Source organism: Choloepus didactylus, chromosome 13 (assembly GCF_015220235.1).
Source record: "Choloepus didactylus isolate mChoDid1 chromosome 13, mChoDid1.pri, whole genome shotgun sequence".
Taxonomy (NCBI): Eukaryota; Metazoa; Chordata; class Mammalia; order Pilosa; family Megalonychidae; genus Choloepus; species Choloepus didactylus.
In genome coordinates, this window is record NC_051319.1 from 73,407,657 (window position 1) to 73,422,374 (window position 14,718).

General features: G+C 50.3%; 1 protein-coding gene across 5 annotated transcripts in view; it reads right to left on the reverse strand.

The window, feature by feature from the left end:
- The window catches only part of ACSL6 (acyl-CoA synthetase long chain family member 6), a 72,566-nt gene that overhangs the window by 20,154 nt on the left and 37,694 nt on the right, over window positions 1–14,718 (reverse strand). For 3 of the 5 annotated variants that reach the window (XM_037801624.1, XM_037801627.1, XM_037801628.1), the window contains exons 9-13: window positions 13,344–13,395; window positions 5,184–5,257; window positions 3,510–3,587; window positions 1,899–2,033; window positions 974–1,108 (exon numbers count right to left, since the gene is read on the reverse strand). In XM_037801624.1, the coding sequence (XP_037657552.1) occupies window positions 974–1,108; window positions 1,899–2,033; window positions 3,510–3,587; window positions 5,184–5,257; window positions 13,344–13,395 (474 nt within the window). Of the gene's footprint in view, window positions 1–973; window positions 1,109–1,898; window positions 2,034–3,374; window positions 3,453–3,509; window positions 3,588–5,183; window positions 5,258–13,343; window positions 13,396–14,718 lie in introns of all 5 variants that reach the window. The other 2 variants (XM_037801629.1, XM_037801626.1) reach the window with 2 other exon arrangements.

The window sequence follows — 14,718 nt, forward strand, 5'->3', positions numbered from 1 at the left end:
GCCAGCTCATCTAGGCCTCATCCAAGGTCAGCATTCAACAGCTGAACCCTACCTGGACCCTGGAGGGTATCAGAGGGAAGGCCTGAGGCTGAGGAAATCCCTTCCCTTCCCAATGAATCAATCCAGCAGGCTTTGCAACCCCACCCACACTATGGCCAGCTCTTTTATATCTTTTGAAATAAGTGCCATTAGTCTGTGTGACATGCTGTAGATTTAGTTATCCCATCAATATTATTAAAATACACATCTGTTCCTTCACTCTCCTATCATTCACAAATCCCCAAAACAATTACTTAGGGCAATTTCTCCCAAGTTCCGTTTTAATGACATTGTCTTCTTTTTCATTTCTAAATCAATAACTTGCTTTATTTATTATGTATTGCAGAGGACAAAGATTACTTCAAACATTTTGTTTCTGTAGGTCAATCCAAGAAAGTTTAAATATTAATTTTCATAGTGAAAAACAGGGTAGCAAGAAAAACTACAGAGTCGGTGGACAATGCAGAGCTTGAAAACTGTAGTGGGGACTAAAAACTGAGTAATTCATGATTGGCCTGGTTTGGAAGAGTTTGAAGGGACAGGGAATATAGAAAAGGAAGATTCCTGTCAGCTGACTAGAACCTAGAGCTGCTGGAAAGCCAACCTGGCTAGGGTTGTAGAAAGGGGCAAGAGAATCATCAGGCCCTAGGATCTCCTTGGCAAAACACTGACCTGACCACCCAAGGGTAAAGCCACCCCAGTACCTACCTCCTAGGGGTCCTTCTCAATGTCTGCCTTTGAAAAATATAACTCATGATCAAGGACACAAAAGACTATTGAAAAATATTAATGGTAGCTTAAGCTTTGGTTTTCACGAGCAATGTGTTATTATTTTACAAGATTATAGGCCACAGGGATGAACCTCTCTAGTCTTCCTGTAAGGTCATGCACTGGACACAAGTGTCACTCTGTAATCAACTGTTCATTTTCTTACCTGAATCTTATTAAAAAAGAGTTCATCCCAGATACTATCATTTCTGATGATTCCACTCCGAACCTCGGCCTGTTTACGCTTTGCTGCAAACTCCAGGAGCCAGCGCTTTAACGGTGTGTCTGCTTGGCTGAAGATCTGAGGAGCACAGTTGAAAACAGCTGTTGTGGGTTGCCTGTCTACCTGCAGACAACCCCTCCCCCCAGCCCAGGAAAAAGGCCAAACTCCATTTTACCCCGTAGGAGGTTGAGGAGGTTGAGTCAAGTACCCCTGAAAAAACATGTTCTTTATCTTAATCTTGTGGGTGTGAACCCATTGTAAATAGAACCTTTTGAAGGTATTATTTATAGTTAAGGTGTGGCCCAACTGAACCAGGATGGGTCGTATTACTGGAGGCTTATAGAGAAGGCCATAGAGAGAAAGCCACGGGAGAAGATGCCAGAGTCAATGGAACCCAGAAGAGAAAGGAGAGGACATCACCATGTGACAGAAAAGCCAAGGACCACTGGCAGCCAGCCCCAGAACACCACACTCTTTGAGGACAAAGCAACACCTTGCTGAAGCCTCAATTTTGAACTTCTCCTAGCCTCAAAGCTATGAGCCAACAGATTCCCATCGTTTAAGCCTACCCATTGTTTGGTATTTGTTCTTCTAGCTAGGAAACTAAGACAGAGGTTGATCAGTGTATGGCATTCTCTCAAAAAAAAAAAAAAGATTAAAAATTAAAAAAAATCTTCCAACCAGGGTTTGGGGAGAAAACAAAAGGAAGAGTGAAAGAGTCAGGAAATACAAGAGAGGAGGCAACTTCCAGGACCTGGGGATGGAGGTGTGGAAAGCCTGCCTGGGGCTCTGGCTGTACCACTACCAGACTCTGATGGCCCAGGCCAATACGGAACCTCTCAGGCTGGACAGAGATCCCGGGGTTCACCTTGTCATACATCCGGTTCAGCAGTCGAGGGACCACAGGAAAGATGGTGGGGCACAGAGCCTTCATGTCATCTGAGAGGAGGCGGATGTCTCCCTGGAAGAAGCCGACGCGCCCTCCGTGGCAGTAGACGACAGACTGGAGGGAGAGGACAGGAAAGGAGGAGTCCCTCAGAATGGCCACTCCTGGCTGCAGCCCAGAGCCATCCACAGTTCTGCCCTACATGGAGGGCACTCAGGACCCCGACCCAGCTCTGGCTGCTGCCATGAGACACTGAAGAACTCATCTGAGCATTCTGTCACCCTGTCCCCTTTGCACTAAGCCCCACTCAGGCATGGGGAAAAGAAGCAGGAGATGGGTGAAATCCCAAGCCTTTGAGAGATGCCAGAGAAGCCAGTATCACCGGTGCCTGCTCCTCATGCCCATTCCCCAACCCTGGGCCTGAGCCCCACTGGAGACTTAGCTCTCTGAGCTGTCTTGTACCCCATCAATGGCTCTGCTCCAGGTCTCAGAGAGTCAGCAACTCCCCACCAGTACTGGAGATGCTGGTCCCCAGATGCCTGCTTCTCCAGGGAGCTCGTGAGCAGCCAAGGAAGGGACTGTCTAAGAAAAAGGCACGGGCTTGTGACCAGCACTGGTGCTAAAGTTGACTATGGCTGCTGTTTGGCAGGAGGCCAAGGGGAAGCCTGGCCAGTTCCTAATGGGAGCCATGGACTTTGTATACACTCCTTTCTTTAATGCTCATAGCAACCCCATAAGGGAGGTAGTATTCCTAACCCCCATTTTACAGATGAGGCACACAAGGCTCAGGGAGATAAAGGGACTTGCCCAGAGTAATTGGGGGCTTTCTAATTCAGGTCTGGAAAGATGGAAAGCCCTATGTACCAGATCTGAAGTTTTTTGATTGTCTGGTCCCTTAAGTGACACATGCATGGAGAATTTTTTGTTTCCACAATTCATGAGAACTCTGTACCATCCACTCCATGCCTTTTGTACCCAAACATGGTCAGTCTCGTGACCAAACATAAGGCCAGTCCCGCCCCACCCCCCCGCCACGGCAGCCTCAGAAGCCATGGCTGTTTGATTCCTTTCCTGCTTTGTTTCCTTTGAGGTGGGGAGTTGGGAGTTAGGAAAGTTGTGGAACATAAGTGTTTGGGCCATAAATAGAGACCACATTGCACAGAGCTTGAAAGTTAAAGCATGTCTGCAAAGCTGCAATACTCCCTGAGTAGATGCCATCAGCTGTGGCTCCTCTCAGCTGAGGTGTGTCCGTGAGTAAGACAGGGCAGGCCCAGGGTCTTCCCTGGAGCCACACTCCCGGAGGGACAGGAGAAGTGGCCAAGGTCCTCTGATCCCCCTGACTCCCGTGGTGCCTTCCGAGAACAGGGCAGTCTACTTCTACTCCATGCCACCAGTGACACACTGCTAGGGTTATGGGTTCTGGGCACAGGCTGTCACTCCCTGACGCCAGGGCCTTACCTGCACCATTCGCTCAAACATGTGTGCTAAAGGCAAATAGGAAATGTGCACATCCGCACAAGTGGGAGCCCACTGACTCTGTAAGAAAACAGAAGGAGCCCAGGCAAGGCCCGGTCAGTCAGGCGGGCGTCTTACCTGGATCACTCTCTCAAACATGTGAGCCAGAGGCAGGAAGGAGATGAGCACATCGTCCTGTCTCGGAAAGATCACTTTCTGCAGGTGACGGGCATGGGAGACAGAAAGGAAAGAAACACTGACAGGAAGACGACAAGAGAGTCATAAAACAATAAAGAGAAAATGGTCCTGGAGGGGCAGACTGGGAGAGGAGAGAAGGGGGTGGGGACGTCCGGGTGGGGGGCACAGAGAGAGGTGAGAGGAGAGAGAAAAAGAAGTGAGAGAGAGGGAGGAGATAAAAGGTGCAGAGAGAAAAAAGGAGAGAGACAGGGCAGCGTAGGAAGCGGAGTGTTAGGTCGCAGCGCCAGTGGGTCTAGGTTATCTGCAGAAGCAAAGAGCCAAATGAAGCACACATAAACCAGCGGAGCCTGCCGCCTGCAGGGGACGTCTCCTCTCCCTCGGGAGGGCCTGCACCTCGCTCCAGCTGGCCGGCCCAGCCTGCTCTCTCCCCTCCCTCCCCACCACGGCAGGGGTCCACCCAGGCCCCATCTCACCCATCTCAGGGCCACCTGGGCAGGGGATCAGGGAGGTCTTGCCTTGTTAGCACTTTCTAGTCCTTCTTCCAGAGAAAGAGGCCCAGAGAGCCCTGCGTCTACACCAGCTGTGGCTGAGGTGGGAGCCGGGACCCAGACAGAGGGCTGAGGCCACACACCCCACAAGGTCCAGAGGACGGGACCCCATGGGGGAGGGCTGAGAGGGAGGCTGGCCGTGCCTCACAAGCACAGGAGGGGCCCCAGCCGGCACTTTGCCCAATGACTGACCTCAAGAATAGGGGCAGCTCCGGCCAAAGGGCCCTGCAGGGGTGGGCCCTGTGCCTTTGGGAGCTCTCCTTGGCTCTCTCCCCACTTTTGCAAGGCCTTCATTCTCCTGGGCTGGCTTGTGGACGAGTTTGGACGAGCCTAAGGATCTGGCACATGGCTCCTGACCTGGGCTCAGCCACCAACTGTCTCTGACCATTTTCTACCGAAATATGTAACTGTTTGGAAGCACGTGCTCCTTAACGTCATCTAGCATGAACATGGAGAGTGATTTTCTCCCCAGTGGAGAAAAAGCTGAACTAACATGAAAAGGCACATTCCTTTCTCCTCAAGGAAACTGCAGGACATTCCCATACTCACCGCTTGTAGGAAAATGTCCTTCTTTCTCAGCCACTTTTAACACTCTAACATGCTTTTTTCAGGACAAAATTTTAGGTTTTTTTGACTGTCGATTTACCTTTAAGTACTGTCTTATACATTAGCGGTTGCTGCTGTTTCTCAGACTCTACTAGTCCTTAAATACAAAATGACTAAATTAAACCCTGACCTACTTGAAAAAAAAGTATTATTATGGATTACTTTTTTTAAGTAAAGGTGCACACAAAACCACAGGTATCTCAATTTGTGAAGTTAAAAGTGAAAAATAGGTTTTTATGTTTTTCTTTCTGGGACCTTAGCAGTCTTAGAAATCAACTAAATATATATCAGGTATCGATCATTTCAACATTTGGAGTTAAAAGTGGTTGTAAAAATGGGGTTGCTCTAATGAGAACAAAACTCTTGCCTATCAAAGAGGGGGAAAAAGCAAACAACAAAATTTCTGAGGCTTGAGGTTGTCCTCAAGAGACACCTGCATTGAAGAGTCTACTATATTCACCTCTGTCACTTTCAGAAAGCCTGAGAAATCAGCCACCACGTTCCCATGGGTGAGCATCGCACCTTTTGGGTTCCCTGCAAAGAGAAAGTGAGAAGGCCAATTAGAAGCTCAGTGGCCACTCCTGGAGAACTGAATCAGCAGTCCCAGACACCAAGCACGGACTACCCAAGCCTCTGGCCTTTGTCCTTGGCCACCTTCAGAGACCTTGGCAGATGAATGCTGCTTCAGAGAGTGCCAGGAAACTGGAACCTCCATTCTGCAGGCCCGCCACATCCAGCAGCTTAGGCTCCACAGGTGGGGTGGATCATAGCCTGAAGGGATGGCTACCTCTGGGCTGCACCTTTTCCCCTCCTGCCCCCCTTCGGGAGCACAGGGCTCGGTCCCCAGTCCCCTCACATGCAGCCAGAGGCCTGTGCTGCTGCACTCTTCAGGGCTGGTCTCCTGAGCCCAGCATACAAGCTGCAGAGGGCATTCCTGCCACAACCAGGGCACCAAGAGAGGCCCCAGGCTCAGACTATGCTGGAGGACCACAGGGTTGAGGCAGCCCCACCCACCTGCTCATCAGCAGAGATGGGACACAGATGCTTCTGCTTTGTCTAGGCACAGCCTTTTGTTACTGCTTGTGAGGCCTGATCCTCAGGGCCCTTGAGGAAGCCTGGAGCTGCTAGGACGACTTAGAGGACAGAGGCCAAGCTGGGGAGGGAGGCCAGCTTGGCCACCATTTCCTGTCAGGGTGGATGCAACACTGGGGTTGCTGCTGGACAGATCTCTCTGGACTCAAACCACAGCCTTGCCACTTACTACCTGTGTAACATCGACAAGGCACTCCTCTCTCAGCTCCTCACTTGTAAAATAGGGACAGAGGTACTCACCCCACAGGGCTGCTCTAAGATTTAAGGATTTAATACATGTATAAAAGATATTAAGTTGGAAGTTTCCACTGAGGCAGCAGATACGATGGCTGTGAATTCCAAAAACGAGGGGCCAGACCATGTGCAAAATTTACCCACAAAATATCAAATAAATAAACCAGTATGTTAACATTGCAGCCCTCACCTGGAAGGAAGCTTTAATAGGTCCAAGTGAATAGAGGTTAAGAGAGTATTTGTGAGGAAGGTTTCTTTGGAAAGAACTACACCAAGACCTGCATCCTATCAAAAGGGGAGGAATGGAAGGTGCTCCCCCCCCCCCACCCCAACTGGAAACCCAAGCTCACCCAAACCCTAAGGAGAGGGGCTTCAATGAGATCACGCGAGGAGCACAATAGTGTTCCCTGCAGCTGGGGAACCCAGTGTACTGGGACCTGATTCACCCTGAGAAAGGTGAAGAAACCTGTAGCTGCAAAGAAATAACCAACCCCAGGGACCGGATATGGAGTCTGCACAAAGAATGTCTGTCTGAAGGGATGGGTGGGGAGCAGTGGGTTACAAAAGAATCTTGTCCACAAGGGTAGTGTGCTAGGGAAGAAACTGGAGTGAAATAGGGAGCAGATAATCAACAGAGGGGGACTGCCTTCAGTAAGGGATTACATTGGGGTGGGGGTGGGGGGTACCTGGCAGAAGAGCTTCCAAAAAACTCATGAGAGTACCCATAAGAGAAAGAATGAGCTTTAGACGTTTGCTCAATACCATCTCCCAATTTTCATATCCCATTTACTTACTCTCCCTCTGCACTTCAAATGCAGTGAGAGAGGACAGAAACTTCCAAGCAGGATGGAGGAGGAGGTGAAACACCAGAGAGGAAAAGAGGAAGGAGGGTTATGTCCTCCCCACCAAGGAGCAAGTGTGCCAGCCTGCAGCCAGCCCTAGCTGGGGGAGGGCAAGAAGTCTCCATGAAGGGTACTGATTTGTATTTTGGACTGACACTTGTAATTCCAAATTAAGATCGTGTTTGTGACTTCCAATGACCATGGCGTTTTTTATTACTTCAGTGTGACCAGAAAAGGCATGAATGCCTGAGTTTTTATGATGGGGCCAAAAACAAAACAACAACAGCAACAAAAAAGCAACTACCCCCACTGAGCAAGTTTCAAGTCAAACATAAAAATTGCTTTCATAATTATATCCCATGAGACCTATTTGCTCAACTCAATGGTAACACACATAAAGAACCCATTTGTCAGAGACAAGAGCATCAGTAAAGCCCTCTTCTTTGAATTCAGGAGACATGGACATGTGGTAGATGAGATTTTAACAGATTCTCTGGCACCTGCAACCATATCACAAATCACAGAGGTGATTTTGGTGACAAAGAAGGTTATGTTATTTTAAAAGTTACAATATTTTCTAATAGGTAGCTGTTAGAATAGCTTCCTTTTAAATGGAAGAAGAGGCATGAGATCTGTTTTATCTCTGCTTGTCCTTTTTCATCCCAGCAATTTTCCTCAAATCCAGGCCCTTGTTAAGAAATTCCTGAGTTTCATTCTATACACAAATACTACAGAGTCCCTGGGTCCACAAAGTAGTCTGAGCATGCCACCTGGGAATTTTCACCTACAGAGTCTCAAGTTCTGCAAATTTCCAAGGAATTTCCCAAACATCAAAAGTCTGAAACCAAAACTGTCTTAAAATGGGGTCCTGTGTTATAGAATTTAGATCTGCTACACTGGCCGTAGGCTCATGTCTAATACAACCTCAGGGAGGAAGGCTTGAGAATCTCAAGAGAAATTTGCCTCCATTTATAAAAAATTCTTAAAGCCTCTGTTCAGGCCAAAGTGCATAAAACAGTAGTAGTTATACAATTCTGCTTTTTAGTACAGCAGAATTGTAAAGAGACACCCTTTACTTCTCCAACATGATGAGCAAAGTCCAAATCTTTTAGAAACAAACAGGTTTTCTTATAGACGTGAGTTTTATAAACTTCTAATCACCTATATTTCCCAGAAATGTTCAAATTTTTTCCTTAAGTCATCTCAAGATGTGGTCCCAAAGGATGAAGGAGAAGTGAATGTCTGTTGACAACAAATCCTGGGAGGAGTCTGCGAGGTCCAAGTTGGGAGGTGCAAAGTAAGCCTTCGGAAAGCTCTGCTTGCTTCTCTGATTCAGGACAAGTGCACACCTCTGGCAGCATTTCTTTTAAACATGATACGGAAACTCCCCCATGAGCTGCTCACATGGAGGAACAGGCTCAGCATCCCTGGGCCTATGCACGATCAAGGCTGCGATGTCGACATTCCCTCTGGTGCTCTCCTTCTCTGGTGCAACACCCATGAGGAGCTATGCCACCTGGGCCCCCGATGTCCCAGCAGTAGGAGACCCACTGTCCATCCCCACCTTCCACTCAAAACTGTGCATTCTTCCATTTAATTTTATCTCCAGCTGATGAAGGGAAAAGCTCCCGTAGTTTCATATTCTGCAAATGGCTTTTTGGCTTCAGCCGGTGTCCAGCGTCCAGGCAGGCCGCCCTTGGCTGATGTGTGGAAATGCATTTCCCTGGGTAGAGATCCGCCCTGATTGGGGACTGGCGCCAAACTGTGGGGTGAAGCTGAGCTTGAGGTTTCCCCTACAGGGGTGAAGGCAGGGGATGGGGACAGTGCTGGGCCCTTGGGTGATGCCTCTTCCAGCTGCTTGTTTCCACCTTCACATGGTCCCAGGTGTGTTACCGCAGATCTACTGGTAACCGAAATGCTCTGAAAGTTTTAAAATGCAGGTAAAGTGTTCATCTCCCTGCCAAAGGCTCCCAAATCTTCTTTGGGATTGAGTGCTAATTTCATCTACCCCATAACCGGCACAGTTTTAAAAAATCAGATTCAGGGGCCAGTAGGAACAGAAAGAATAACTATACCAGCAGCCAATTACTGTAAGCCCACTAACATGGGCCCTGTGTTATGAACTTCATACAGGGTAGCTCAGCTATTACTTGAAACAACCCCACATGATGGGTATTAAATGTATTCATTTAATATCCAAAGAAACTGAGGCTTAGTGGAGTTAAGTAAATCTCCCAAAAACACAGAGCAGGAGAGGCAAAGATGTGTTCTGAACACAGACCACCATCCTCACAGCTGAGGAGTGATTTTATGATCATACAAGTCTTGAGGTGAACAGTGTTAAATGACTGAGTCATGGTGAGCACTTCCTCCAGAATCAGCCTGAGGGGCCACAGCTCTAGGGCTCTTGGGTGCTTCCATGCTCAGCTAAACGACCACCGACCGGCTTTCATGGGCCTCCTCCGTCAGCACGGAAAGGACAGCCCAGTTCCAGTGGCCTCTTCCTCCTCCTCAGTCTCCTGGCCCCACTACCGCAGCTTGGAGCTGACCTGAGACCCTTCCAAGAGACCCCAGACCCAGGGCTCCTCCTCCCCCCACTTCAGCCACTCTCCCACCACATGCCTCAGCAGCCCGGCTTTCTCTGGAAAATCCCATTATGGAAATTGCACCAAGCCAATGTAGCTGCCCCTCTTTTCCGCCCCTCCCGCAGCGGGGCCCCTGAGGCTCCCAGCCTCCAGTCCAGGGGGGCTCTCAGGGCCGCTCAGCCTCCAGGCCCCCCTTGACCAACACCACACCCCCTTAGAGTCTCCTCTCCCGCAGGCCTGGACCCTGACTCCCACTCCACAGGGCAGGCCGACACCCTCAGGGGGCTCCCCCCCATCTGCCTGGCCCCCCAGAGCTGCCCTTCCTCCCGAGCATCCTCTCTTTCCCAGTGCTGGGAAGCCTCATCCCTCTCTCCACCCCAACCAAAGCTTCTGGGCTTTGTACCACTGAGCATCGCCCCCCTTTCCTCTGTCTGGTCTTCTGGTCTTTCAGGTATTTCTGAGGAAAAATCTCCATCCTCCCTCGACCCCGCAACCATGGCCAGCTGCCATTCTTTCTCCCTGCAATCCTTTCTTTTTTTCCTAATAGTGACATAACATAAAAATGGAAGTGTCCAAATTTCAAAGTGAACTCACCTGTGCAATCAGCACCCAGATTAAGAAATAGAACATCACCAGCATCCCAGAAGCTCCCCAGACCCTTCCAGAGCACTGTTATCCTGGAAGGTAATCATTATCCTGACTCCTAAAATCATAGAGTAGTTTATCCAGTTTTGTAATTTCAAATAAAAAGAATCAAACAGTATGTACTCTTTTGTGTCTGGTTTGTTTTGCTCAACATTGCAGCATAATATTCCTTCATAAGCATATGCCATTCTATTGTTGATGGACATCTGAGTTGTTTCCAGATTTTGACTAGTACAAATTTGCTGCTATGAACATTCTGGAGGATGCCTTTGGCATAAGAGAAGCTTCCTGAAAGAGTCACCCACACTTGCTGAGTTGTTGTCCTCACTCACTCCTTGGTCCACTGCAACTCAGCTTCTGCCTCCATCCATCATCCCATGACCATCCCACATGCCTCGCACAACAGGTGACTTTATGGTGACGTCCTATGGGTACATCCTAACCACCAGACAATGTGGACAGGTTCTGTTCTCCTCTAGCCTCTCTGGCTGCTCCTCTCAGACTGCATCTGGAACTCCTACCCTGTCATTCCTCTCCTGCCAGTATTCCCAGGTCCTGCTCCAGGCCCTCTCTTTCCCTCACTTGACCTGCCCTCAAAGCAACATTTTCCTTCTGATTCTAGACCTTTGCACATGCTATTTCCTCTGAGGACAATGCCAATGCCCACCCCCCTCTCCTCCAGCTACTGGTCCTTCAGGACTCTACTTAGATGGACCTCCTTTGGGAATCCTTTCCGGGCTGCTCTCTCCCTGGCTGGGTACTCCAGGCACCCTGGGATGGTCCCCTTGAGGCAGTGACCACTGGCTTCATAATCGCCTGATGATAGTGAGCCGTGAGCTCTGAGGGCAAGGCCTTGTTTGTCTTTGTGTCCTCAGCCCCCAATACCAGTTCTGATACATAGTAAGTGCTCAATAAACGGGATGAATGAATGAATCTACACAAATTAGAGAAGAGTGCTAAAAATACAAAGAATGAGAAGAATATGTTTTAAAAGACCACTGTATTCTTTTCTGGGAAGAGACGGTACATGAACTCATAAGGATATGACCTCTTGGCTATCATTCACGGAGCCCAGTCCCAAACTGAGCTGTCTACACCCACAAATTATCATTTTTGGGGGAAGAGGGCTCAAATTCCAGTCTAGCTAGAGGTTATTTTGAAATGAACAACTAGCCACATACCCACCCATCAGCTCTCCCTGAGTACAGACCCCAAGCTCTCACCTCTTCTTGGGCCTTCTCAGCCTGACTAGGGGCTTCAAAGCAATGGCTTATTCTGGGACTCACCATAGATGTTTCCATCACATGGCTAGAAGAAAATCCTCCTGGAAGGATCCCAAAGAACTATGGGTTGATATCAGGTTCAGATCACATTTTCCATCTTGACCCACTGAAAGAGGAACATGGCTCTCAAGGAAGCTGGGAGCCAGGACACCCAGTGTGGAAAGGAAGCTGCATCTGGGGTTGTGATGCTCAGGAAACATGTGGCTGATGTGGCTCGGAAAGAGGATGAATACAAGAGGCACAGCACAGGCTTAGCCTAAAGCCAAGGAAACCTGAGTGCACAGCCGGACAGGGCGGTATCGGTATGGGAGAGAGGCCTGCTGCGGCATGGTCCTCACCACCCCAGCTTGGCCCTGGCACCAGACACACCTTAGGAGTGGGATGCGTGGGGCCCTAAATGACCACCTACTTTCCAGGCTCCATACACTCTGCTTCTACCACACAGAGCTTGAGCCCCCAAGCTCAGCTTTGTATTGTTACTCCACAGTCTGGAAAAGCGCCGAGGTGATGCCTGCCCTCTCCAGCAAGTCAAGAGCACATCTCTGCACTGGCAAGTTCTTTCCCAGACACAGCAGCAGCATCTGTGACAAGTGACCCATCAAAAGCCTGAGGGCACTCTGGGCATCCAGGGGGCCACAGCAGTGACCTGCTCCCCAGGGTGGAGGGACATGTCACCGAAGATTCACATTGTGAAACTCATGACATTTGAAAGGTCTGTTTAAAAAGCAATGTGAACCTGAAGGGCTTTTGTGAGTTCAGGCTGGCTCTGGATGTGAGATGCTGGAGAGTAAGGGCTGCATTATATCTCTTTTCTGATACAATTTAGCAGAGTGTGGTGAAAATTCTCAAACCTGCTCAAATAAAGACAAAAATCCATCTTGAGTCAATAAAGCCACATTTATCATGATCGACCCACAGGGATAGTTCTGCCTGTGGAGCTGGTCAAGGATCCACTGAACGACTTAGAGGCTGGTGTGTGGGAGGCGTGGGGAGCCCCAGGTCACTGACCACTGCCCAAGAGCTACCATCGAGGCAGGACCACTCTTGGTCTGGAAAAAGAAGGCTGGAAGCTTCTTCCCCATTGAGGGTGAGGGCAAGTGACTTTCCAAGTCATCAGATGAGACGGAGATGTAGCAAGTGCTGTGAGGGGAACAGGGCACAAGTCCTGGTGTCCCCATTTGCTGTGCTGTCCCCTTGGACGGTCCCCAGCTGCAGAGTGCTGGGCCTGTGGCCATGATCCTCCTGTGGGTTCAGCCTCCCGTAGGAAGCCATCCTTGACTGTTGCCACCACAGAAGCGCAGACCCTTATGCCAGGGCCAGGTGTGGAGCACACTGTCTCTGCTGTGCCCCCTTCCTGACAGCCTTGCCTACAGCGTGCCAGCCCCAGCCCACAGAGCACTGGCATTGTCCTCTCACACACACCACCTCATCTCCTCCTTTTGCCTTCAACCACCTCGTCATAGGTGATAAATCGAGTAGAGGGGTGGCAGAAAGGATAAATGGCGAGCTCACAGCCCCCCAGCAAGTGGTGGAGGTGGGACTCCAATCCAGGTCCTCAGACTCCAAACCCTACTCTTCCCCATTCCCTGACCCAGGGCCAGGCAGGGCCAGGAAGCAGAGAGATGAGAACTATTTCCCATTGAGACGTAGTTCCAGCGAGAAGAGTCCTTCTCCCAGCACATGACCTCACTGCCCAGCCTTTCTCTGGAGTTCTAGGCCCTCACCCTGGACCTCCTAATCCACACTGTCCATGTGCAGTTGGCCACCCCATGCTGCCTGGTGCTGGGCACAGGGAACAGCACGAGGGACCCGACGTCTGGAGCCAGCCACAGGCACCACCTCACAGAGAGGGCCCCACAGGCCCCTGCAGTAGCATCACCAGGCTGCCCAGGGAAGGGTGCAGGTGGCCCTGGCTGATGATCTAAGTGCCTCTGCTTACCTGTTGTGCCACTTGTGAAACACACAATCGAGAGGTCATCTGGCTGCGGGGGCTGTAGGGGTGAGAAGAGGTGTGTGTTAAGGAGACCCAGGGTAGCCAGCCAGGTCTAAGATCCCTGGGCCCCTCCAGCAGCCAGCTCCTCTGTGCACGACCCGTGCATGTGTTGTGCCTGTGGGTATTTATTGGGCACACGTGCATGTCTCTGTGTGCTGCAGATCACAAAGGCCGGCAGGCTAGCTCCCGTGAAAGGGGAAAAGAAGCTGAGGAAACCTAACTGGGGCTTTGACATTTATCTATCCCACCAACCTTACACCTGGTCCTGCTGCCTCCCACTCTAGCCTGAGCTGAATTCTCCTCAATGGGACTGAGCTGCAGTGGGCCATGTCTAGGCCTCTACCAAAGAGTTCACCTTTCTAGTGAATGTAACTCAGTTCCTTCCTTTTTTCCTCCTTTCTCCCAAATGTCTGGGGTTAGGCTTGGGAACACAGCTCGTGACCCAGGAATGAATTGCTATGTGTTTCACTGAAAGTGTCCTGCACCAGACTCTTGCCCTGGCTCTGGGCACACAGTCATGGGTCAGCAGGAAGGACCTGCCAAGTCCCTTTGCATGTAGGGGATGGATGCCCAGACGAGAAGACCCTTGAAGATGGCATGCAAGCAGGATTTCTCCAGGTTGAGTGGGTGGGCATGCTGGGGAGAGGAAAGAGCCCAGACAAAGGGAGAGGCATGAGAGAAAAGGCCATGTTGGGGGACTGGAGAGAAGTTCTCGAAGGCTGGAGCACAGTGTGTGGGAGGGTGGGCCAACACCAAGGGCTACCCATGAAGGGCCCTGGGAGCAGAAATGACCTCACAGGCCTGTGTGTGAGAAAGCTCACTGGGGCTGGTGAGGGGACTGGGCAGGACTGAGCTGGAGCGAGGGCTGAAAACCCCCACATAGACCATCCTAGGGGGCAGCTCCCCTTCCTAGTGGCTTGACCCCATGGGTATCACATGGAGATTACACACAGAAAGATTCACAAAACAAAGATGTACGAATCCAACAGATGTCACAAAGCCACTGGGCCCAGGGACCCACTTCTGATTCCATTGCTGCTTCTGCCCATCCCATCCTCTGGGGAGTTGCAAACATTCAAAGGGAGACAAAACTTTCCAAGAAGTGGCCAGAGGACCAAGGGGTGCAGGATCGGCTGCCCTTTTTTTTCCCCCTCCCAAACATCTGAATTCTGTCCCAGGTCTTTCCCTCGAGCCCGAGTAGGTGTTCCCTGAAGGGCCCAGAGGAGCTGCTGATTAAGACGGAGGTGCGTGTCTGGCCTTTGCACTGAGCCCTGTGCACAGAGAGGGACTCTGTGAGGACAGGCCCCAAATACCACCTGCC